This window comes from Phaethon lepturus, unplaced genomic scaffold (genome assembly GCF_000687285.1).
Source record: "Phaethon lepturus isolate BGI_N335 unplaced genomic scaffold, ASM68728v1 scaffold6384, whole genome shotgun sequence".
NCBI lineage: Eukaryota > Metazoa > Chordata > Aves > Phaethontiformes > Phaethontidae > Phaethon > Phaethon lepturus.
In genome coordinates, this window is record NW_010536850.1 from 2,801 (window position 1) to 29,483 (window position 26,683).

Sequence of the window (26,683 nt, forward strand, 5' to 3'; positions counted from 1 at the left end):
AACCCCCCTGCAACGAGCAGGGACATCTTCAACTAGATCAGGTTGCTCAGAGCCCCGTCCAGCCTTGCCTTGAATGTTTCCAGGGATGGGGCGTCTACCACCTCTCTGGGCAACCTGGGCCAGTGTTTCACCACCCTCACTGTGAAAAATTTCTTCTGTAACTAGTGTAAATCTTTCGATTTAAAACCATTGCCTCTTCTCCTATCGCAACAGGCCCTGCTAAGAAGTCTGTCCCCATCTTAAGTACTGGAAGGCTGCAATTCACTTGCACTCTCCAATCCCTGCCCTGAGAATTATCTTACAGTACACAGTATGACTTCTTGCAACGCTTAAACTTGTACTCCGTTACTGGGTATTTCTTGGTGACCAGTGTTGGTTTTTTTTCCTCTGAACACAACTTGGTATTTTTAGGTACTCCATTTTTTGGCTATCCAACCTAGCCTTATTTTTGTGATCTTGCAAGTAGTCCACATGTTAAAAACTCAGCTGGCAGTAAATTTAGACCAGTACTCTTACTTTTTGAAGTGCCAGTTATTCTGATGGATTTTTTCAGTTTTCTTCCCAAGTAGCTCCAACTAAAACATTTGTCTTTTGACACTATTTGATCAATTGCAGTATTCTACAGACTGAAAGTACTTCTTTTTTTTCCCCCCACTACAGATAAAGGGATATTTATTATCCAAAGTGAAGACTCCAACATGTGCATTAAAGGGGACACAGTTGGCCTTGTTCTGGAAGACTGCGGCCAACTCTCAAAAGACATGTTATGGAAATGGGTATCTAATCGCCGTCTTTTCAACATAGGCAGAAGTACCTGTCTAGGACTGAACATCAGTAGACCAGAACAGCCATTAAGTATGCTTGAGTGTGATTCAACTCAATACTCATTATGGTGGAATTGTGATGGAAAAGCATTAGTTGGTGTATCAGAGTACAAATTAGCCATTGAAAACAGCAAACGTATTGTGGCCCAAAAAAAATCTGCTTATCAGTGGAAACAGTACATGTCCTATGATGAAGACCTTTGTGAACACCCATTTCAAGGTAAAAATAAAATTTTATTATAGAAATGTAGATAGGAAAAGTTTTCAAAAGTTCTTTTGAAGCAAGGTCATGTGCTTATGGTCCCTTCCAGCCTCTGTTGTGGTTTGGGACTCAAAGTTTGGTTTTTTTCTACGCAGTGGTGGAGGTGAGCATACCACACAGTGGATTTTCTTCCTTATCTGTTATATGGACCCCAAAAAGCACCAGTATCCTTGCAAACCAGGAAATGCTCATTTCAGATCCTCTATAAAATAAAAAAGGGAACTAAGGATTTGCTGTTGCCTGTCCTGCAGCTTTCATTATCAGCTAAACCCAAAGAGAGATAACGAAGGATTTGGAATTTCTGTCACTGAAAATCAGTCTGTGATCACAGCGTGCATGAAACCAATGTTTGCAATGTTCAGCACCTGGACTCTGAACGTGCCAAACTTTGGAGCAGAGATCAGGCTTTTGATTAATCCTGCTGTGCAGCTAGCGAAGGCGGAGGAATGTATGTCAAGATGCAGGTCTGCAGACCTGAACAGTTTTCCAGGTATAAGGAGTAAGATAAACCCATTGACTACAAACAGGCAGACTGCACCTTGACCCCTTCCTCGGCATTTCTGTAGGAGGAAAGACCTAACGTTTGCGCAGCATGTCTCAGACAGGAGCTGTTGATTCTCCCCATTTGAACTGGGTGTTTGGGTTGCAGATCTGGTCTCGGGGGTTCCTTCTGCAGGTGTAGCTGGGCTTGGCCCCTGCTAACTCCAGAGTTGTTTCTTTGGGAGCTGTGGTAACTGGGAAAGCACTACAGCATCCAGCCTCTTCTTTAAAACCTAGTGGAGTTTATACTTAAAACCAGACAGAAAATACTTAAACTCACAAAAAGTCTTACACATTTGCTGTGTGCACATAGCGAGATGAAAGTAGGCCTGGCTGAAACATCCGGGAGAAGAGGATCAGCCTTAGGCAGGCGATTCTAGCCTAATTTCAGGACCAAAGTAATTAATTGTGTTGGCAAAATCTCTTTCACCGCCAATTTCTATTTTCCTCCTTCTGCCTTAGTTTATGCACACGCAAATGCAAGCCAGCCTGTTAGTGCAACCAGGCTGGGGAGGGGCATCTCTACCTTCAACGAAAAAAAATGTATATAACTGTGGTGAGAAGTCTATAGCTGTCAAATTTGGCTTCTTGCCAGGGCTGAGATAATCCCTTGCACCGCCATAGCTAGCAGCATGGTAGCGGGCAGACTGAGAAGCAATCTTGATTTTTTTTTACCCATGTTCTTTGTATCATCTGTTCATATCAGAAGGCTTTAAAGGGGATTTACAATGTGTAAACTGTTTTTTTATTTGTGCGCAGCCAGCCATTAACTCAGGGAACCTCTAGGAACCTGGCAGCCTGTACTGATTTTGTAGTTGAAGGACTTTGATCTTTAGGCTATCAACATGGAATCTATCACAAACAATTTCATTCCGAGTGTGACTGTGGTACTTTGACCTTTTGTAGAAGCTCTGAGGTTAAGGAGACAGTCACTGAGGTAAAGCTTTTACAGCTTTCAGTTGCAGTGGATTCTCTCCATATTTTGGTAGTCAAAGTACAATAGGAAAATATTTTAAATATTTTTATAAAATTATGTTTATATTTATTTACAATGAATATTTTAAAAATGCCTTTTATAAGGCATTAATTGATTATGACAACAGATGTATGTAACATCGGTTCTTTAGCTAGATTATTATTCCCCATGGTATAAAAACTTATTTTTAAAGGTTTAGTCAATATTCCTTTGTCTTTCACATTTCCTTTCCCAGAGAATGACAAAGAGAATGGAAAAAACATTAGAAATCCACTTCATAAAGAGTGGGAGGAGCAGGGGAAATAAATTGCTAAATTGTTTGTCTGTCATAGACTAAGAAGTAAAAAATAAGTAGAGTTTGCATCTGAGCTTGTATTGATTCTGCTAACTATTGTTTTTATGTAGTTGTTCTGAAATGTAAGTGCAGATTTTGTATGTTAATTCTTCAGGTTTTGAGGTTTTTCCCAATTACAGTAAGTTATGAGAATGTGCCTTGCTTCATGGTGAACAAATTTCAGAAATTATTATTTCCAAATTCTGTTCACTGAAGTTATGCTGCTCATACTTGTAATGCTGTGTTATCAATTATAAATTAAAGTTAGTAAATAACTTTAGACGTTTTATTTCTATCATTGCTGCTAAAAATGGGAATAATGAAATATGGGGCCGAAGAAACTTCTGTGGTCTGCATTCTTTTAATCTCCGCATTTTGTGTATTCCAGAAACATACACCTTGCTGGGAAATTCTTTTGGTTTCCCATGCATTTTTCCATTTAAATATAACAACAAGTGGTATTATGAGTGTACCAGAGATGGAAAGGAATTTGACTGGTGTGCCACAACAACTCACTATGAACAAGATGAAAAATGGGGGTTTTGCCCAAATGCTGGTAAGATGTTCCTTGTCTTCTCTCTCCCTCCACCCCACAAGAGTATTGCTCTTTATTAGCAATTCTAAGACGTGCTCTGTTTTGGATTACTTCCCTTCTTTTAGAGGGGAATGTCTCTTTAAAAACCACAAAATTTAGCAAATTTTATCATGATTTATCATATTTGGCCTTTGGAGACCCAAGTCCTCATCCCAAAAGCGAAACTACAGGGGGTGAGCCAAAGGTTGTTATTCTGCGCAGCCCATTGACCTTACTCTGCAGCTAAATCTCGCTCTCCTCTGTCCCGGTGATCTACAGGGAGCTTCTCTGAAGCGTGTAAAGTAAGGGTTGCTCTTGCAAAGTCATGTTCTGCTTGACTGCATTACATCTTGCACGTTACTTTTCCTCTGTGCACTACTTGGATGCGTCTTGGCCCTAAAACACTTAGAAGCAATAGCTTTAAAAATACTTGCAATGTTGCAAAAAGCAATAACTTTAAAAATAGCTTTAAAAATTCTGAAAGATTTTGGATGTATAATCTTCATGAATATTCAAGCTTCTTGCATAAATAAGCAAAATAGTATCTTCTATCAGCAGAAGTGGTTTGGAAAAGCCGTCCCCCTTCAAGCTACATTTCGGATCTCAGTTCCAAAGCATCTTAAGAATGACTGTAAATGTGTCTTTGTAATAGGGGTTTCTGGGCAGCCAATATAATAGATGGTATTTTCAGCCTTGCTTATACTTTGTAATTATAGTAAGTTTGTTCTCTTGAGTACAAGATAGAAGGATATCCAGTGACTGCTTCTCCACAAGTTGGGTGAGTTGTTCATAATTTTGAATATTTCGACATGCAGCTTTAGGAACAAATGATCAGCTGGTATAAATTAAAACATAGCTCTGTTGGCTTCATGAGAACTGTGAAAATCACCACCAGCTCCTGAGTATTTTATCAACCGTATGAAATATGGAGCAACATTTTATTCCGTTAGTGCCCTATTTCCATATGTTCTTTAAGAAAGGAACATGAAAGGAGCTCATATCGTGCTTCCGTTGGGATGCTACTGTCATTAATGAATTGAATTGTTCAAGGTGTTATATTTCTGATTAGTTTGTAGCCTTGGGCTGTTGGTGATGAGTCTGTTTTTGAGCAGAGAGTGGCTGCGACGTTTTTTGGAAGAAGAACCCCGACACGCGCCTTTGCTACCAGTTCAACCTTGCGTCTGTGCTGACCTGGCGTGAGGCACGGGCTGCCTGTCAGCTGCAAGGAGGAGACCTGCTGAGTGTCACCGACCCCGAAGAGCAGAACTACATAAGTACCTTAAGCAGTGAGTAGACGTTTCTCTGGGGACCTTGTAGGAAACCCATAGTTAGATTTCCTCTTTACCTGTGACAAGGCGGTAACCTTTGGAGCTTAATACTGTGTGATGTCTCTCCCATTGCTGCTCACAAGGCTCCATCACATATCATACCCCGGTAGAGCTGTTTGAAAAAGCAAGGGTGAAGGTAAGTTACAACCTTAATAATCCGAGTGCAGAAATGGTGCTATGTGTTACGTCAGGGTGTAATTGTCTTAATTCTCCCTCCCCACAGAGACTCCCATTCATTCTTGCAGCTGTGGTTATGGAGCGTGTTTGTTTTCTTTGGAGAATTATACAAATATTTACCTTCTCTGCAACATACCCGGGTGTCTCTTTCTCCTGTTAATTTTTCTTTGCAAGCTGGACTTCACCAAATGTGAATGATGAGAATATTTCAGCAGGCTGGAAGAAAATGTCCTGTGTGGGGAAAATGCCAGCTCTGTTTTCATTAATGGATGGTATTCCTCCTTGGATAAGCCTTTTGCTTTCCCCTATGCAGCAATAGTCTTAGACAAATTTGTGGAGCCTTGTGACAGCATGGCTGTCACGGGCATTTTAGTGTGGGTGGAGAGGACCCAGTGGAGGCATGGGTGGTAGAGCTGTGTCGCGAAAGGCTGCCTCAGGTGTCTTGCCCATTGCTCCCCATTATTGCTGGTTTTCAATTGCAGGATATAAGCTAACCGGAAGGTTTTTAAATTATTTCATGAGCTTTTTGATATCCCGGCAGGCTGTAAAGGGACTGCAAGTTGTTTGGTTTACAGAAAGCTGAAACAGGCTAGCGTTTATGTAGTTGCTTGTTCTAGATTTAACTTCTAAGGTCAGCAACAGCTTCTGCAGGAAGGGTTTGCAGGACGAATAGCTTTTGAAGGATGCAGACTTCTGAGTTTATTTCTTTTCATCTCTGTGTTGATTAACAAAGTAATAGGCTTTTTCTAAGGGCAGAAAAAACAGCCTGAACTTTCTGGAGACTTGATTTGAAGGTTTGTTTTACTCCTATTGTAACAAGTCGGGGCAGCAGATCTATACCTGTAGATATTTTTAAACATGGGGAAAGCATGAAGTATTATTTTGTTTATTTTTTCTGTTTCAGGGCAGTTAAACGCCACAGACGTGATGCTGTGGATGGGCCTGAATCGACCGGAGGAAGATGCTGGCTGGCAGTGGTCAGATGGAGCACCACTAGCATTTGTGAACTGGAGAGCAAGTACTTGATGTTCCTCTTGGATATCTTTTAGCAGTGTAGTTATATGCTCTCTGTAATTGCAGCTTGATACAAGACCACTGTTCCTACAGGCGCATTGGAAAAGTGAATCAAGTGAATGAATGTACCTCTTTTTTTTTGGTAGAAATATTTATTCATGAACTAAAAGCCCCTTCTAGGGTTGTAGCATCAATTGAGAGGGATCTGGTCAAAGCATTAATGATCTAGCCCTTTTGTCATTTACTTTTACAGGTGTTTTTAAGATTCCAGTTGTATATTTAAAATCTATGCTCTAGCTGGTTTCATCGTCAAAAGGAGTTTCAATTTGTTTATGTTAGCATACTGTAATTAACACTGGCACATTAACATGAGCTTTGTGACTTGGTTTGCTACATTTTGAGGTCTGTCCACCAGCAGATATAATATAAACACTAGAAGTTATTTCAACCTCTCAAGTGATAGCAGCAGCCAAGGACAGATTGCCACACATGTATAAATCATGGTCAGTGTTTCGCTGTCAATAGTATTGGTGTAATATTACTAGAAGTTTGGGTGTGCAGGGATGTTTATACATTCATTCAGTATGATGCAGAGAGCCTTACAACACCATTGTACAAGAAAGAACTGATTTTATGTAATTTTGTGCTTCTCAAAAATGTGTTTGCAGATGTCTCTGATAACCGTTTTAGAGAAAATCATTGTGCAGTGATTAATTCAAAATTGAAGTACGGCTGGCAAAGTTATTTATGTGAATCTGGATTGCCTTTTGTATGCAAAAAATATTTAAATAAGACAGAGCACGAAACATTGGGTAAGTCTCTCAATGTTACTGTGTCCTATTTGTGAGTGTGGAAGGAGAACAAGAAGAAGCCACCTGAATATAAAGTCAGCAGAACAGGGTCTTAGCTGGACTAAATGTATGGGTTTGCTAGTTTATGTTGAATAGAGTTTACTTTAACTTCTTTAACTTCTTCTGTTTAAATGCAGTCCTGGAAAACATGTTTAGAATCTTAAAACTAACAAATAATTTTAATATGCATAGCATTTAATTGGTTCCTTACGTGATCAGAAGCTTACAGAATGGACTTTCTCTTTGTATTACAATAAAGCCACACTTCTGAGTTTAAAAATAGGTTTTCAGCTTTGAATGGAATTAACCAGTGGTCCACAGAGAAGAAAGTTGTATAAACGCAGCTCGAAATTTACAGTTATTGTTATGGCATGCTGTACTTTGATATACAAAAAAAGCATTGTACATATATTTTTTCAAAGTGTTTATGAGTATAGGATATATAGCACATAGAGTGCCTCAGAATTCCATTCTGTGGGAAAATTAAATGCAGAATTGAGTTTATTAGAACATTGATTTTTGACAAGAACAGCTTAAACAACAACTTCTTCCTGATAACTTAAAAGGAAGTTTCCCTACTTGTTTCAGATGAGAAAGGACTTACCCAAACCTTTTGTAGATAATGCAACTGAAAAAGCTTTAGTTGGCTTTTTGAATCTGGTTCTGAGGTAATAAGTGAGATACAACGTGTTTTAAACTGAATAACAGATCCATTAGTGTGTTTGCACTAGTCCAGCAGCCCACATGGTTGAATCATAAAATCAAGTGGGAGAAATTTCAGTTTGCTTGGTAGGTGATGTTCCATAGAGCATGTGTTTTGGCCTCTTGAAGTCATCTTGGATGACTGTGTTTTCAGCATTTGAAGATAAAAAAATAGCTCTGAATGTGTTATGAACATAGCATAACCTTGGAATTCTGTCTAATACACACAAATTTTGTATGCTTAATTAAAAGATACATGGAAGTATTATGCCACTCGTTGTGATGCTGGCTGGTACCCACACAATCGCAACTGCTACAGACTTCATAAAGAGGAGAAGAGCTGGAACGATGCTTTTATCTCATGCCAAAGTGACAATAGCGGGCTCATCAGTATATCCTCCATGGCAGATGCAGAGCTGCTCCTTAACTTGCTGGAAAGTGGTGAGTTTTGAGAGTTAGTTTAAAGTGCGCAGTTTCTTGAAGTGTTCTGTGATGCTCTTTTGTGCAGCCCTTTAACATCATTAGCCACATAAGCACTATATTACATGGCATAGTCAAATGAAGTTTACAAAAGAAGAAGGCATGATGCATGCTCCTTCTAGGAGTCTTAAAAATGTATAGCATCACCTTCTCCAATGGTGAAGAAATGAATCAACAAAACAAACACAGTGAGGCCACAGTAAAGACACTAGCTTTTGTGCTTTCCCATTCTTGGCTGGTTCCTTGCAAACTGTTGCAAAATATTCAGTGATCATCCTTATGCAAGAATTGTGCTTAGAAGCAACAACAATTGAGTGTATCTTCTGCTTTCAAGCTGGTCTTGTCCACACTGCAAAGTTGCGGCTGCTGCTGCTAGCATGTTGACAGAGTCCCCTTTGGCAGCAGGGTGTATCAAAGGCGTTCTGCTAGTCCACATTGTCCTAAGAGGTAGCATAATTGCATAAGGAACTTAATGAACAAAAGCTCTTTGTTGCAGTAATGCCAAGACTTTTGTTGTTATAACAGCAGCAAAGAAAAGTGACTATTTTGTGCCTCCAGCTGACATCAGTGTGCTGGCAGAGCAGCACAGTTTAGCCGTGAGTTTAAGCTTCCTGGAGCTGGGGCACAGTGATGTGTTTTATCAAATCTGTCCCATCAGCTGTGGTTGCAGGATGGTGTGTTACACTGGATTTACTGGACATCATCTCCCATTGTCATCCCTCCTGTCACCCATCCTCTTTGCTGTCCTGTCTCTCTTCCTCTTAAGAGGTTAACCACTGTATCACCTTCCTCCCCTCTATTAACACCCTCCATAGGTACCAAATACCATTATTTCCAGAGATGCTGTAATAGACAGATGTAATTGTTCTCGACTTGTATTCAGCTTCAAAGTCTGCTGCTGCTGTTTCAGACCTGCGTCAGGCTTCACTCTTCAGGAGAAGGGCTTACCTGCCTGAAAGTCTATGTCTGCTTTTTCTGGCTGTAGTAGCCGGTCAAGTAAGACATTACATCAAAGCGCAAGCTTTGTCTTTCCTATGTTTGCCAGCCACTGTGGCTGCAACTGTGCTGTCACTGGAACTCACAAACATCACTTAGAGAAACCTAAACACCTCAGTGTGCCATGGAAGAGTGTAAGAAGTTGTTGTTCCCTTCCATGTCAGCCTTTCTGCCCCACATACTTCAGAAAAGCATGCAGGTTCTTGATTTGTATTTTTCAGGATTTCAAAATGTATTATCATGTATGTTGATTTATTTTTGAAATAATTTAGTCTTTAAGGGCAGTAGAACATTATCTCATCAGTAAGGTTTCCTAAAGTTTGTTCAGCTATTTTTTTTTTCCTGGAAGAAGGTGATTCTTACGAAAATCCCATGAATAATTTTTCATGGGAGTGTTGATGTTACAGGAGCAACAGGCATTATTTCTTTGCCATTAAAATCTGAACTCACTTATTCTTTTACAGAAAATGTAACTGAAACATGGATTGGGTTATACAGTAATAACACCCCCGTTGTTTTTGAGTGGTCAGATAGCACCCCAGTAAAATTCTCTAACTGGTACAGCCAAGAACCTAACACCTATCAAAGAACAGGACAACTCTGTGTTTCAGCACAAGGATCTGTAAGTTTCCTTTTCTTTTTGGAAGAATTAGACAGATACTTTTATTTTAGCTCATAATAATTTATTTTCTCACTGTGCTACTTTTTTAAACCATGACCTGTAGTTGGTTTTTGATTCCTAATATATTCATGTTGTGATAAATGCAATGTAGCCTTTAGGAACCAATACATTTTGCATTGCTGATGCACAGAAAATTAATCATAGATTTTGAGCTTATGTTCAATAAAAAATGTTACATGTGTAAAGCTTGCCAAATGCAAGAGAACAAATATGAGTAGGTATTTTGATAAAGACAAAGTAATTTAAAATCCAAGTAGTGTCCAGTCCAGTCCATATCATAATTTATGATGCATCAGTTCTGGTCATGAAAACTTCAAATTCAGGTTTTCTAAAACTGTCAGCTGTGCCCATTTTATCTTGCTGTCAAGATTTATACATTCTGTGTAGCCTCTTTCAAAACAGATAGTAGTCTAATCTTTTAACAGTACTTAAATTTGCTAATATGTGACTTATGTAAGTAGCACTATAATCCTTTTTTTTTTAAAGTATGTTTTGTCTAAGTGTGAAAACTGTATCAAAAAGAGTTCTTGTTGTCTTTCCAGTAGTGGGTCCAGGTTGCAATCTTTAACTCATGGGAAGGCCAAGACAATTCCAGTGACCTGGAAAAGTGGGTTCCCACTGGAAGCAGAAAATAGGACTTTGGTAAAATTGTGGTTTTTAGATACACAAACCCGTATTTCACTCAGTTTGCAAGTGTAAACAAATAAAAATGTAAGATACAAAGGAAAAGGAGGTTCAAGATAAAATTCTTCAAACATTACTTTTGCTACGTGTCCAGTATGTATAGATGTCTGAAAATTATGTAATATCTTGAGTAAGGACTGTTCAAGTATAAAGATTAATCTTGCAAAGAACTATAATAGTTAGGAAGAAAGTTCATACCTGTTCTGAAAATTAAGTGCTCTGGTATGGCCATAGTGTTAGTTAAGATGCATTACATCCCAAAGAGTGTTTCAAAGAGACGAACTCTTTTATACGATTGATTTGAAAAGTCCTGCTGCCAGTGTTGGTAGAAATAAATGGTCCATCTAAGGACAAATAAATGGAGTGAGAAAAAGTACTTGTTTTTACTGAAGAGTTAAGATAGGAGTGAGTGTAATCTAATGTGTGTACAGCTATGCATGAGAATATGGGTATGTACAGAATATACTTCTTTTTATCCCTTAGGAGGGACTTTGGAAGGTTAAAAAATGTGAAGACAGATCTTTCTACATTTGCAAAAAAGCAGGGGAATTTAATAATGTCTCTTCTGAGCTGGAATCAAGTTGTCCAGAGGTAAGGGATTTTGTGGTTTTTGTTTGTTTTAGAGACTTACTGATAAAATAGAATTATATAGGAAACCTCTAAATGTAGCTGCAGAACATATGGATGTAAATAGATAGAGAATTTTAGTTTTTCATATTAAAGACATGCATGTTTTGATAGAAAAAATATCGTTTGCCTTAAAAGTATGTAAACTAAATTTTAATCTAAGATTAAAAGCTTTCCCAAGTTGCCTTTCATGGCTTGTTGCGTTGTCAGTGGTTGTGACCCAAGTTCCTATTTCTTTCTAGATCAAAAGTGAAAACCCTTTTGTCCACCACCTGTGCAAATAATGGCTGTTATATGATGCCTCATCCCACACATGGTTTTCATACATTGAAATGGAATGTCAGGGTGAAAAACAATCAGTTTCATTGACATGGGGAGTGAACTCTTCCACTCGAACATTAGCATTCCTTTTGCTTTCAAACATAAATGGGAAGAAGCATGGCTATCTAAATAGGACATTGCAACAGGTTTTCAGGCTTTTAGGCTCTGCATTGGGGTAGTAAAAGGTAACGTGTTAAAGTATGATTTTATTTGCCGTTGGTTCCATTTCACAGTGTGAAAAGAGCAAACTTGTAGATTGTGTATTTTATTCAACTCTGGAGGAGTTTTGTGAACCTCTTTTTCTATCAACAAAAATATCTCTTCTCTAACTTGCTTTACTCTTTATCTCATTGTGTTACTTTTAAAATTTCCTGTCCTTTTTCTTGAAAAGTCAAGAAACAGAACCAGTTCAGTTGAATTATAAGAGGGTTGAAGTTGAACTGTTGTGGAGTCAGATGCAGTCTTTCCCCCAGACATAGAGTGGCCAGATCCAGCGTTCTGGTCATAACATTATGGAGACAGAAGTTACTGCTTGGTTCCAGTTTAACACTTCCAAAAGTTTAGGGTAACTGCATTAATTTCATTTGGACCAATGTATTTCATCACTCAAGAATTCTGTGTGTTATTACTGTAAGAAAGATTTGTCATAGTCCTGATCATGTGAAAAACGTGCAGAACATCAAGACTTTCTTCCAGTTGTAGTCAGGAGCTTGACAGCACTTCAACTTCTGGTACCTCACTGGATGAGAGTCAAGAGATTGAGTCAGTGGTCATACATAGTTTGGTCTGCTATGGCAAACTTCCTACTCAGGATAAGTTTCTGCTTGTTGATGTTTCACACCCTGTAAAAACATATGCTGAACCCTGTTATAGTTCCTTGGTTTCAATAGATACTTTTCTTTCTAATGTGAAAAAGTTATATTCATTTAATCAAAGGAAGTCAGTACTAATCTTACTCAAAGCTACATTTCATTTCAGACATTTTGTCTTGACAACTCACTTTCTTATAACATTCAATGTATATATTGTTGCTCGTTATTGGCCTAATTTCTCAGGGCTAAGTCTTTTTTTCATCCAGATTTACCTTTTTTTTCTCATTTTCCTGTTGCTGACTTAACTAAAATGTACAGAATATCTACTGGCATTTCTCACATTTGATCTTTTGCTTCGTTAACCTCGCACTGTCATTCACGTTGGATTGCTAGTAGATTCTTGGGGAGCTTGCTTTGCTTTTCTAAAGCTTTATAGTCTTATGTGTTATTACTGAGCTTTCATCTCATGTTGATTTTATGACTCGTGCATTAGATGAACTAGCCTTTAACATTTTCTGTGGTTCTGCTGATTGCAGTTTTTGCAATATGTCCATATCAAGTTACTAGAAACCTGAGCTCTTTTTTTCCTACGCTTCTGTCATCCTAAGACATAAAAAGTGCTAAGCACTTTCCTCCCTTAGCAGATGAACTATTCTTTTTTCCTAGTCAGCAGGCTATTACTGAGAATAAGTATTTTATTGCAAAGGTCAGATTCGCTGGGCAGTTTTCCCAACTCTGAAATAACGGTTTTAAACATTTTCTCTCAACCAGCTTTTGAAACAGGTTGTGGAGCTGTCAGCTGCTTGATAGTCGAGTTGGAGGTGTCTGCATGCAGAACTGACTGTATTTGTACTGGTGACTTTCTCCAGTCCTCTATACTTTAATTAGAGCATCAAAAGATAACAGTGTAGTACTAAATCGAGCATTTGTCTTTATGGCTGTTGTAACGGGAGAGAATTGTACTTTTAAGAGAATTGCTATTAAGGCTACAAAACCTCTTAAAGACTAGAAGGTCAGCTGCTCAGAATAAGGGTTCATTCAGCCTCGTGTTCTGCCTCCCGCAGGTGGCTGCAGGTGATATTTGGGGAAGAGCAGGACAGGGCAGATACAGGTAATGCTTCCCCCAGTTTTCCCTTGAGCCCCAACCATTTGGGGGATTTCCTGAGCCTTTTAAGATTTGTGTATCTCACAGCCCGCATTGGGTATCCAAGCGCTTGTCCAGTTTCCCCTTGAACTCATGCAAACTCTTTGCATTCACAACATTGCTTAACGAGGAGATCTGTAAATCTACTACCCTTTGAATGAAAAAATGCCACCTTCTTTCCATGTTGAAGCTTCCTCCTGCTAGCTTAGCTTTGTTTATTGTCCCCAGGGTCTTGCACGACCTTCACGGCACTCACCATTTTGTAGACCTGTGTCATACCTTCCCTAAGGTATCTCCTTTTTCCGGGCTGAAGAGTCCTAGCCTGCTCAGTTACTGCTTATGTGGAAGCAGCTCCATACGTTTCATCATCCTTGATGCCCTTCTTTTCTAATGTTGTTTTCTGAGATTGGAGGTCAGAACTCCAAAAAATGGCAAAAAGTGAATTTAAAAGGACAGAGTAACCTTCTTTGTCTTTCTCTCCTCATAATTCTTAAGGTTCATTTGACTTTTTGATTAAACTGATGTTTCATGGAACTTCACCACCATAACGCCCAAAGCTCATTCCTGCAGGGTGGGAGTGAGATAGGTGTTCCTCACTTCATACATGAAATGATTGGGGAGTGCAGGGGAGGTCCTCATGTGCATCACTTCATATTTATCTGTACAGAATGCCATCTGCCATTTTATTGACCAGTTACTCAGACTTTTAAGTTTGGAATTTCTCAGTCTGTGCTTGCCCTCAAGCTTACCGGCCTCTAGTTACTCCACAATTTTTTAAATTTAAGTAAAGATTAGCATCAAATTACTTTGCTCCAGTCTTTAGGCACCAAGAAGGCTTTAAGATGAAGGTTATGCAATGCCATTTGCTCCAGGTTAAAATTTCCGAGAGGTTAGGATGGTTGTGTTTGCTTCATTCAAACCAGTGCATTTATCACTCAAAAATTCCAATTGAAGGAAACGAGACGTTTGCTGTTTCCGTGTCCCCACAGAGGGTTTTTTGGTCAATACTTAGCCCTTTTCCGGCCCCCACTCCCCTGAGTTTAAGTGCGCGTCGAAGTGAAAGCGGCGTTGCTGTGTCCCCCGTGGGACTGCCCGGAGCCCGCTGGTCCCCGGGCGCTGCAGAGCCCTCGGCACCTGCCAACGTGTTTTTCCCGCAGAGGAGTCCCAGCTCATTGGTACGGAGATAGGGAAGAGCCTCGACCCAGTTCATTTTTGTTTGCAAAGCCAGCGTCTGAGCAATGCGTACGTGTTGTTCTCAGGTGAAACCACAGAAATGGATACTGCAAGCTCGTTTTGCTTCTGTACTTTTGTGCCATACGAAGGGCTGTGCCCAGCCATCTTCCAAGCACTGAAGGGGGATGATAGTAAAAGGCAGCAGAGCTGTCAGCTACCCACACAGCAAACACACTCCGAATGGGAGGCTGAAATTTGCCTCCTCAGATTCAGCAAGGATGAGGCGTATGCATAATGTCTGATTGCTGTCTTGAATAGGGCTGCAGCGTCTTCTTGTGCATTTTATTGTACCTGAGGGTGGACAGCAGAAAAAGAGCTTATCTGGTTCCCCTTTTTCTCCTTCTGCTGTCAACGTCACCATCAAGCGGCGTTTGATGGTGCCCGCCCGGGTGTTGTGCTTGGTCCCTGTTGTGCTGCTTTGTGAGCTCCCCTGCCAGCAGCACCTCCCTCACGGAAGAGGCAGCGCGAGATCGGCTGGTTCTTCTGTCTGTGTGGCTTCAAGTTTAGACAGAGATGGTTTATTATCTCGTTATTCTCTTGATTATTTCAAACACTCCCAGCTAGATGACCAGGCAGGTACAGTGCATGAACTGGGGCAGAACTCACACCAGTCCTGGTAGGTTCTTCGGGACACCCAGAGATGAATAATGAGAAATAAAAGATTAATAATAAGAAGAAATGAGGCAGGCTGACCACTGACTTAGTGTTCTGCCTCATCTGATAAACCATGAAAATGTGTCATTTTAATTCTGCATTATTAGAGTAGGATGATTGTTAATTTAAAAAAAATTTTTTTGGATGTTTTATTTGAAAATGAGAAAGGGAGCTGAGAAAAGGTAAATAACTAGAGTGCATTGCTGTATGAAAGGCCAGCAATTTCTGGAATAAATATTTCTGTTTACAGGTGAAGACAAAGGGCAGCTGTAATCCTTTTTTGTAACAACTGAATCTGATATGGCAGTGTTTATCCTGCACTTCAGCTATTAGATATCAGCAATGAGATACCAGAGGTGCAAACCGACAAGTGCTACTACACGCTTCATGCCAGAGAGATGGCTGGCTGAGGGGCTCGGCATACCTCCCCAAAACTCAGTCAGGAAAACAGTATTCAAAGTATAAAATTGAAGCAAAAGCGGTATGTGGGGAGAGTGCTTTAACTGTTGCCCACATTTTTGTCATACCCATGAAAGAAGTTATGGTGTGTTTGTGATAAGCCAGTTTTTGCACAATTTAAGGATTTAAACTTTAAACTTCTGTTAAATTTACTCAATGTTTTCAGTGACCTTGAGGTTAACTACTCTTGAACCGTGGTAGAAAGGAAAAGGGCTATAGGGATGTCAGTGATGATCAGACAGAAAGTACAAAAGGGGATCAAGTTTTTAACAACTATATAAAAATTAATAATCTACAAAATAATGTTCATTTCTTTTAAGGGATGGGAAAGACATGGTGGATATTGTTACAAAATCGACAGTACCCCTCGAAGTTTTGAACATGCTTCCAGTGGTTATTTCTGCCCATCTGCACTTGTATCAGTAACAAACAGGTAGTTAATCCTTTCAGACAGCGTGAAGATACCTCTAACAAGAGCTATTCTAACTTTAGAAAGTGTTGCATGGCAAAAGATATTACCGTTATGGAATAATACTGCGTGAGAGATGAGCATAATTACTAACATTGGCTAAAATAAAAGATGCGCTTTTTTTTTTTTAAGTGAAAATAAATTTAGTAAAAAGCAATCGATAGCCTAATGAACACATAACAATGTGCAGATATGTGAGCATGCAGGAATCTAAGCAAAATGCTTTCTACAGAGGTATGTAACATCTTTAAGAAACTTTATTAGTGCACTTGGAAACTATGCTAAGAAATTAAAATATATTTAATTTTTATAATCAAAATATATCAATTTTTAATCCAAATCAATTAATGTTTCATAAATGTTTCTATTTATATATGTGTTTTATGTGAGTTCTCAGCAAATAGAGGGAGAGAGTAAATGTTTGAAAGCATTTGAGGTCTGTCTTCCCTTGCTTTGTTCCTGTTTACTTGTATTCCAGCTTCAGCAAAGGCTTTCTCTTCTGCAGATGTCCAGATGCTTGGGTTTTCTCTGATCTCTTTGTGATTTACCCTGTATGTTGGATTCCCATTAAACTTTATGACATACTGATAGGTATATTACATTTAACTTCCACGTATGTATTGTAAAAAAACCCAAAAACCTTAAAGGAGGAAATCCCCCCTCTCTTTGGGATGGGGGAAGTGCTGTAACCACCAGCAATCAGATGAACAATAGCTAGAAATTTTAGGGAAACACAGGCTACCCCCATAAGGATTTACATCAATGAGAACTTGGCCGGCCAGATGGTTTCAGGATTGCGCGCTATGCGTACAGCACTGTTCTGCAGCACGACAATAATCCTTACGGGGAAGATGAAGGACAGATTCTTGCGGCTGAGCGTCTGCAGCTCAAACGTCACAAGGAGCTGAGGGCACGCTGCACATCACTGGAAGCATGTCTTCTGTCTTCTTCTGCTTATTTCTTTTTATTTGATTTTTGCTGCATGTAGCCGTCACTGTTTATTATGCTAGTTCCCAGTTCCAGTGTTGGAGTGGCAAAGGAAGCTAGTTGTTAGTTTAGCTTTTTTTTTTTTAATTACTGCTGAGGTTTGTTGTTCTGGTGTGAAAAATGCAAAAACTTTTCAGTATATTGATCCTAAAATACTCATTAAAAGTAGGTTGTAGAGGAAGGAGAGTTGGTGTAGAGAACATGCAAAAGAAATTAAAATTAAATAAAAGTCCTCAGTCACTCTCAGTGTTGCGGATACAATCAGTTTTTTACATTAATGTCATCCTTATGGTATTTAGCCATGCTTTTCACCATGTGTGAAACCAAGAAGTCATATAAGTCTTTATCAAACTGGGAATTTACTTTGCTGTATAAATTTTCATAGGAAGCTGATTAAATGTGCTCATAAACTGAAGCATTTTTGTATAATATTATACCAATTATATCTGAATACATTAAGTGACAAATGGGTTACTATATGCGACAGTTATTACTTGCAAAAAAGTGTAAATCTCTCACACAACTTTGATGAAGAAATTATGCGAGAAGGGAGGAAGGAAAAAGTGATTCCTGCTGTAGTCAGATCAGCTAGTGCTTTGAGTCCGTCAGCTCTGGTTTCTTAGCTTTAGTTTGTGTGTCCAGTTCCAGTAGGATACTTCTGTGCGGAGCTTTTCCTTTTCTTTCTTCTGTAGCATTTTCAGACGCACTATCTTTTCTCCGTTATACAAGGAGTTTCTTATTTTTATTTATGCATCATTAATATATTCTGTCTTTACATCTTGTAGTTCAAGCATTGAGCTTATAAGATCTTAATCTACTGTATCTTCTATGTGCCCAAATGCTGAAAAAAAATAGGGAAGAATTGTGGTTTATGCTACAGACTTGTGCCTGAAGTTCCCCATAACATTCTATAATAAAATTAAGTACCTCTCGTATATTTTTCTCTTCTTGCATAATTAAATAATTTCATGAGAGCTATTCACTGAAATACCAATTGACCTATTTTATTCTAATAAACTTTTTGTCTTCGTTATTTTATTAAGGTTTGAACAAGCTTTTATCAACAGCATGATCCATAGCGTGGTAAAAGCTGAGAGAACTTATTTTTGGATCGGATTGCAAGACCTTAACAACACAGGAGAATACTTTTGGCTAAGTACAGTGGGAAAGAATCGCTCCGTGAGCTACACAAACTGGAACAAGTACCAGCCACGTGAGTAACACACCAATAAAAAGAGGAATGGCGCGGAGGGAGGCAGTGCATTCTCTTCCCCTTGCCACCAGTGGCTTAGCAGTGACTGAAGTCCTGGTCCTTTCATCCCTGCTCGGTCAAGAGAGCAGAGAGATGAGCTTACATTTTCTGTCAACTCTGTAACTTCCTACCACGGATTGAGTTAGATGAGTTGGCAGTCATGGAGAAGCTGGAGCTTCCTTCCCCACTTTCCACCCGGGTGCTGCTGTTGTCATGGGCTCCCCGGTTTTGGCAGGATGCTGGACGTCACACTTCCCACCCTCCGGTGTCACCAGGGGGAAAATTAACAGCCGCGCTCTCGTTGCAGACACAGCTAACCCCTGAAATTTTTCTTTTTCTGTGAGATGTTTTTCATCAGCGCTTCTTGAGACTACCAGCAAAAGGTCCCAGAGTAGTAAAGTATTTTATTCAGTAGCAGTCACAGTTTGTAATTTGCATTTTATAATGAAAAAAGGAGGGCAGAGATTGCTTTAGATACATTCCTGTCAATAAGAGCACTGTGTGGAAGTTCCTTCTTCCCCTTTCGTTTGCTGATACTTGGTTTGCTTGTTTGATTTTTCTTGTTTTATTGTAATCCAAAGGAAAACATTCCAAGAACACAAAAAATGAAAAAATTAAATTGTTTTTCAAGCTTTGAAACATAAAACCCTTAGCAGTACCTGAGAATAGGGACATAATAATAAAGACACTCCATTTCACTAATTGCTTCTCTGTTTTGGACTCCACATTTATTGCTTTACTACTGCAGTTTGCAAAAGTACTATTTTAAATTGCATTTCTTCTCCTGCATTTTGTGAGAGGAACCCTTAGTCATGGTTCATTTTACAAGCTCAAGTTAGCCAAGACAGGCCTGTAAACTGGTCGCTGACCAGAGAATTTCCTGCTTTCATAAGTTCATTGACGTTTTATCCAGAACCTGATGCCAATAAGAGTCACTTCACCAAAAATTCACAAAATTCAAATGCTTTATTGTGATACTCAACACTTATTCCCATGTCTAGGTCATTCTGGAGGCTGTGTGGCTATGCGAGGGCAGCACCCCATTGGCTACTGGGAGGTGAAAAGCTGTAAGAACTTCAAAGCAATGTCATTGTGCAAGCAAAAAGTCAATTCTTATGAAGAACCTGAACTTACTTTTCAAAAACATTTGAGTTCCTGCTATTTTGGATGGGAGTCAGAAGCTAATCTGCTCAACTGCTACAAGGTATGTGACAAACTTGCTTTGAATTTTTCTGATTTTACATCAGCTTAGGGATACACTGTTCCTAAAATATTTTTGATAGATTGTTAATTCTTTCACTCAACAAACAAAAATTAATTGTTGCCATCCATCACTGCATTTTAAAGTGAGTGAAAGTCTTACAAATCAGAACTATACTTGGAATACACATGGTTTTACTGTAGGAAAAACTGTGAATAATATTTGATTTTTATAGGTTTCTGAAACAACTGCTCTCCAAAATCAATAACATTTATGACAGTGTTTATTTTATTACAGATATTTCACAATGAAAAAGTTCTGATGAGAAGAACATGGGATGAAGCAGAAGCATTATGCCAAGATTTTGGAGCACATCTTGCTAGTTTTAGCCATATCTATGAAGAGACATTTTTAAACAATTTATTATATACCATTTTTGATAGGTACATATATTTTTTAACACCAACAAAATTTATCTTAATCGTACTAATATGTAAAAATAATCTTCAGTTTAGGTTCTTCCATCTTCTTTACTAGTGGCTGAAGAAGTCTCTACTCTAGAGAACTCTATGAACTTAGAAATGGGTGAAAAGTGTATTAGCAACACTGAAATGTGATTCTTTTTGAAGATGATCTTTGTAGTAGATGTTGAGCAACTGTTAATGTCAAGGTGATATTCTTGTGAGTTAACATTCCCCATTGAAATGGAGGTTCAGCAATTTTAATCCTATTTTAAATGTTTACTTCAAGGATACTAAGAAGTCAAGAGATGTATTACAGAATGATATATTAAATTCAAGAAGAAATTAATATGGGTGTTTGCACTATTTAAAAAATCATTTCTGAAATGGCTAAGGAAAAAGTGCATGAGAAATGTTATTTTCTTTGTTTCCATCATAGGACAGAAGAAAGGCAGTTCTGGATTGGATTTAATAAAAGAAACCCGCTTTCTGGAGGGACATGGCAGTGGTCTGACAGAACACCTGTAACTATCTGTATACTATATATTTCAGTAACCTTTCAAGTCATATCTGAGCATCAGTTCACAAAAATAAGCCTTGTGAGCAAACGTTGGCCAGGAAAGCTGTTTAGTTTTCATGTCCACATACTTCACTTAAAGTAATTGTTACAGTAAGATCAATAGTAGACTACTAATAAGATAGCAGCCTGTGCAAAGGGGCCGTGCAACTGCAAAAGGAATTTGGTAGGATTATAAAGTTTTGAAGATGTGTGCTTTCCTGCAAAGCACGTTGCATTTTAGCCCAGGACCAGGCATATGCAGAGCAAACACGTATGTGTGAGCATGTATATTTACACATATATACATATATAAACTTATATACAAATATTTACATCTATCCCCATGCACACACATTGGAAAGCCTTAGAGCTGTGCTTACATGCTTTATTTGCTCGGTGACTGTTAGATTCATGCCTGCATTCAGAGGTATGTCTTTCCTTTTTTAATACCACTTTTGATTTTGCATCCTTGAAGACGGTGCCACATGCCTCATATTGTTAATATCTGGGATTTAAACATCAAACAACTGAAGAAGGTCATTTTTTATGTAATTGGTTTTCAGCCTTAAAGAACAGTGCCAGTTCTGCCATCCTTACTTAAGTAATTTCAGACTGCAATTGCAAAGTTCAGTCATATAAAGTGTTGAACCAAAGCAAAGGCTGTTAAATGTGGGCAACTACTCTTATCATGTCAAAAAATTCTTAGCTATTCAACTATTTTTACAAAGAAGATATAAGATGGTAAAGTTGAACAGGACATTGATAGAACATGATTGTGGACCCTATTTTTAGGATTTTACCACCGTAATTTAGGTGGTCCTCTAATTGTTGCGTATGATGTTCTTACCACACACATCTCCAAATCCTTCCTTTTTCTCTATAATGAGATTTTGAAGTTCTTCATCTTGAACTGTCATTGAAAGGTAATGGATGTGCTGTTTTCAGGTTGTATCTTCGTTTTTGGAGAGCAAGTATGTTGAAGATGACTCAAGAAACTGCGGTGTGTTCAAAGTAAATAGAACGGTCTTTCCAGCACACTGCAATGAAAAGCGTGAATGGATATGCAAAATACCAAAAGGTGAAATGTTAATTAACATACATTGTCTATTATACCCATTACTTGCAATTCAGGAGAGATAAGGAAAAAAAAATCTAAAAGCCTGCTTTTTAGCCACATCTGGAGTTCTCCTCATTAGTCTTCTGCATGAAATCATGGCAAAGCTGTATGTGGCCATTAAGGTTTGGTGGCCAGTTAATAGGTCTAATATGTGCAGTCAGTTTAAAAATGGATAGCAATGATTAGCAGTTAGTTAGCAGGAGTTAATCAAAGTTCTTATTTATAAAGGTTACTAAAAATGTTGTTTAGTAAGTGTGGCAATTATTTTATTTTATTCCATGTTTAACTCCTTTTTTTGTCCCTGAATAAGAATAGCAATATTATTCATGATTTTGATTAAATCCTTACCATGTGGTGAAAGCAATTTCAGTGAAATATCTCTTTTCATTCTTAATCAGCAATGTTTTAATTTATTTATGTATTTTTTGCAGGTGTTAAACCAAAGAATCCAGATTGGTACATAGCTGGTATGATTTTTTTATTTCCCCCACATTGTGAAACATTATAACTTGGAAATACCACTTCAGCCATTGGTAAAAATAAAATAACTAAAATGTCTGACTTAAAAATTTACATTAAGGAACTTTGTAGGAACTTGTTGCTATAGATCAAAATCTGCCACACTTTTGTTTAGGAACACTGAAACATCAGATTCTACTTCAATTAGGTAAAGGAATGTTGCCAGTAATAAGCACAGGATTTTGATAACTGCTCCATCACATTAAAACTGCCTTTTTGCAAAGGCTGGGCAACTCTTTTAATATTACTGCAGTGTCACAGGATAGAATATTTTTTTTAAAATGTACTCATAGTGCATTTTTTATTCATAAATTGATATGTTAAACGTGGTTCTACTGTTATTTGTGGCATATTTGTCCTCTGAAGGTGGGCCACGGGGGTCACAAAGAATGAGACTTGAAATGAGCTTTTACGCCCGCATACCACTGACTCTTCTGCTTGTTTTCTAGAACTGCCGTGGTCATATTATCAAGGAGCAGAATATCTTTTCCATGTTAGTCCTACGGACTGGGAAACCTATGAGTTTGTCTGTGGCTGGCTTCGCAGTGGAATGGCAACAATAAATTCTTCTGGTGAACAAGCTTTTATTCAAAATAAAATTAAGAAGGTAACAAAAATTACACCTTTTTAAAAACAAACCGTCAGGCAGTAACTGGCTTATTTCTGTTGCATCTTTTGGAATATCTAGCTGCCTGGTGCTCCAGGGTAGAATCTGAAAGACATTTTACTTTAGAAATAATTTTCTTGCTGTTTTCATTTCCCACATTCCTCCCTGAAGCCCTATTTAGCTAAAGAAGTCAGTAACATTTCAGAATCCGCAGAATCATCTCTGCTAGTGAGCAAGTTGGTCAGTCTGCCTTGAAAGACCCAAGAGGAGCAAAAACCAGCTTCCTATCCCAAAGTTATGAAAGTAATTAGGGGTAATGGGAAAGGTTTGTTTCACATGTGGTGTACATCCTTCTCTGTTTCCTCTTCTTCCCCTACCCCTCCATGACCAAGGGGCCCTGTCGTGGTTCCTCAGGTGTTCGCCCCGCAGTTCTGCATCCACCGGCATGTCCCCTGATCCTGCACAGTTCCACAGTTACACTCTGCTCCCGTTCAGTAACTTGCAGCTGGTCACCAGGTAGCAATATGGAGGGACATTCCAGTGGGTATATTAGCATGACGTGGGCAGTAAGTCCAGGTGTTGAAATGGTCTTCATAGTTTCAATCTTCAACATGATGATTTGAAAGGTTACTACTGGGGAGAGCTGGCCAAGAATGAAGAATTGCCAATCTCTCTGCACCTTAATTAAATCTAGAACTCTAAACCATAGAGGTGAGTGCATATGACCATGGAAAATAGATTACCTTTTCCTCTGTGTACGCCAGCTAGGGCAACGTTCCCATGTATCCACACATTTGTATGAAGTCTCCTGAATTAAACCCCTTTGTGACTATGGATATTTATATGGGAAAAAAGGTATCTGCCTCTAAATACCCTCCTCTGGATGAAAGCAGAATTTCTGTAGAACCACTCTGATGTAACAAACAGATTCTGCAGCTGTTTGAGAAATAGCTGCAGAAGCAGATGAATTCCCAAGAAACTAAGTCTGTTTTCTTTTAGGTGTGCTCAGTAAAAGCAAAATAAGGAAAATTTTAAAAAAAATTTGAATAAAAATAATCTGTCTGCCTCACTGAGGGCAAAATTCTGTGGCTCTAATGTAAAGGGATATCATAGCATAATCTTTAAAAGAGCAATAAGTGCTGGGTAGAAAAGCTCTTGCCCTGCAATTAGTTTTGCTTGCACTGTGTATTGCCTTCTCTGCTTTTAACTTATTCTAGAAAGCATAAGTAGATTGTGTTGTAGTAAGACGAGCTTTTTAAGTTTCCAAGAAATGATGCATGATTTTTATCTGCTATTTAAGTAATTTTGTATTAAAACATGATGAACTGGATTTAAACCAACAGTTCATGGCAGTAATAGCTTATAATGAAAGAGCAACGTAACTAGCTGGGTTGTCTGCTTCCACACCTACTAGAGATTGTGATGTAAGTACTGCCTTACCTAACACTGAATGTTTATGACTTCAAAAATTATGTAACTTCAAAAAAAGATGTATTTTTCCAACTTAAGATCAGTTAAAGTGGCTAATGGGAATGCTGCTTTAAAGTCACTTTTACTTACAAGAGATCTTTTAAAAGCAGATCTTTAATTATAATTAAAATTAGTGAGTGTTTTGGCAGTTTATGAGCATTCTGCAATGAAAAAGCCAAGTTTACCCCCTTAGCACTGGAAATCTGGTTAACTTCCTTGAAGTTTTGTCTCAGAGTATAGCACACACAGCTCTTTTAAAGCCTGCTGCCTTTGGCTAAGCTTTCCCAGTATAGCCAGGTGTGTCCCTAAGTGATTGTAACCGGTTTCCTGTGGAAGCAGGAGTAAGGATGGCAGTCACTAAAGTGATGCTCAGCAGTCTGAATAGACTTTGCATGTGTCATTAGAAAACTTGGTCAAAATTTCTTAGCATGGAATTTGGGTTTGTATTTTTCACTGTTTCTTTAAAAACTAATGTGTAGGCTGAGTGCTGTGATTAGAAAACTAAACCCAGGGCCAGGCAATACCAAATCTGGTAGCATTCCTGAGTCTCCTCTTTGTCAGAAATGTCTACTTTCTTCATTTGATATTGCTATAGAAGCTGTAAGCCGGTGAAATCCTAACTATAACTCCAAGGACAGCGTGGCTGCCACAACACAGGCTGCACTTCAGTTCCTTCTGGAAAAAAATAAATGCTTCTCAGAGACAGGGTGGCTTTTCCAGTGTCCTGCACATTCAGAACTCTTTGTTTTGTTTTGTTTTGTTTTGTTGGCTCTTTCCCAAAGAACCCAAAACTCTGACTACTGAGTGGCTAACTGAAAGTGAAGCTTGTTCATAGTTTAAGGCAGAATCAAGTCAGCACAGCAGTAATAAGTGGCTGTTTGAATTACATTATTTCTGTGACTTTTCCATAATACTTTGCCTTTTAGGAGTGGAGGTCTAGACCCGTTCCTGAGAAGAACAATCAGTCTGGAAAGCATCTGTAGGAGTCTCTTGTATGAACCATACAAAGTCAATCAATGTTCATAGAAAACATTTTTGAAACATAAAGGACCAGCAGTATATTAATTCTAAAAGGAAATATTTGCTATTGTCTATTTTTAGGAGTTAGGGAAAAACAAATTCTGGCCCACAAAAATGATGAGAGGGATGGAGCACCTCTCCTGTGAGGACAGGCTGAGAGAGTTGGGGTTGTTCAGCCTGGAGAAGAGAAGGCTCTGGGGAGACCTTACTGCAGCTTTCAAGTACTTAAAGGGGGCTGATAAGAAAGGTGGGGACAGGCTTTTTAGCAGGACCTGTTGCGATAGGAGAAGGGGTAATGGTTTTAAACTGAAAGAGGGTAGATTTAGACTAGATGTAAGGCAGAAATTTTTCACAAGGGTGGTGAAACTCTGGCCCAGGTTGCCCAGAGAGGTGGTGGATGCCCCATCCCTGGAAACATTCCAGGTCAGGCTGGACGGGGCTCTGAGCAACCTGCTGTAGTGGAAGATGTCCCTGCTCGTTGCAGGGAGGTTGGACTAGATGACCTTGAAAGGTCCCTTCCAACCCAAAGATTTTATGATTCTAAGACTAGGGTCCTTTTCAAGCCAGATAGGCCCTAAATTCCTAAAATTGTAAATTCCTAGTTTACAGAAGATACTTCAGCAGTCCAGTGGAAACTGGGGGCTAAATCGTGCTCTACTTAATGTGAATAACCTTAATGAAGTGACATAAATTAACACAGGCAGGATTTAGTTCCTGTTCTTCCCATTGGAACCCAATGGAGATGCTATTTGTGTGAATACAGAGTCTGACTTTAGGAGTTTGTTAATGCTTTGATAAGAGGGCAACAACAGCTAAACAGATGGCAAAACATTTTTTTATAGCTGTCGAATAGTGATGTTCACTGGTGGATTGGATTGCACGCAGACAACTTCAGTGATGAATTTCGGTAAGAATACCTACACCTCAGCTGCTGTGAGTTGTACTTGGCATGCCCTGTTTACAGGCTGCCATTCAGTCTGATGGACTGAAAGAGTTTGACGACTGAGCGGGATATTGAAGAGACAACTTCGGTTCTCACGTAAATATTATTCAGAATATATTACCCTTAATTTATCTCCATGTTACAGTATTTCATCTGAAACGAGTATAAAAGATACGAGTCAAAGACATGACTATCAACTTTGTTGTTGGTTGTCTGGTTTTTTTTTAACGCTTAGTTAATAAAGGGGCACTTTCTACCTTGTATCTCCTTAAAACCGCTTTTAATAGCGGGTGTCTTTTTAGGTAAGGATAGGAAAAATTGTAACTACACTGTCAACATTTCTGTGCAGCTGGAGAGATGAATCACCAGTAACGTACCAGAACTGGAATGAAGGGAGGGAAAGA

General features: G+C 38.8%; 1 protein-coding gene across 1 annotated transcript in view; it reads left to right on the forward strand.

The window, feature by feature from the left end:
- Nucleotides 1–668: 668 nt before the first annotated feature.
- The window catches only part of LOC104620156 (secretory phospholipase A2 receptor-like), a 38,433-nt gene continuing 12,418 nt past the window's right edge, over nt 669–26,683 (forward strand). The window contains 18 exon segments of the mRNA XM_010286284.1: nt 669–1,044; nt 3,325–3,492; nt 4,623–4,796; nt 5,920–6,033; nt 6,698–6,841; nt 7,835–8,023; nt 9,523–9,680; nt 10,908–11,015; nt 15,995–16,107; nt 18,174–18,343; nt 19,384–19,586; nt 19,881–20,026; nt 20,484–20,568; nt 21,549–21,681; nt 22,152–22,187; nt 22,689–22,846; nt 26,179–26,243; nt 26,629–26,683. Of these exon segments, the coding sequence (XP_010284586.1) occupies nt 699–1,044; nt 3,325–3,492; nt 4,623–4,796; nt 5,920–6,033; nt 6,698–6,841; nt 7,835–8,023; nt 9,523–9,680; nt 10,908–11,015; nt 15,995–16,107; nt 18,174–18,343; nt 19,384–19,586; nt 19,881–20,026; nt 20,484–20,568; nt 21,549–21,681; nt 22,152–22,187; nt 22,689–22,846; nt 26,179–26,243; nt 26,629–26,683 (2,565 nt within the window). The 5' untranslated portion in view covers nt 669–698.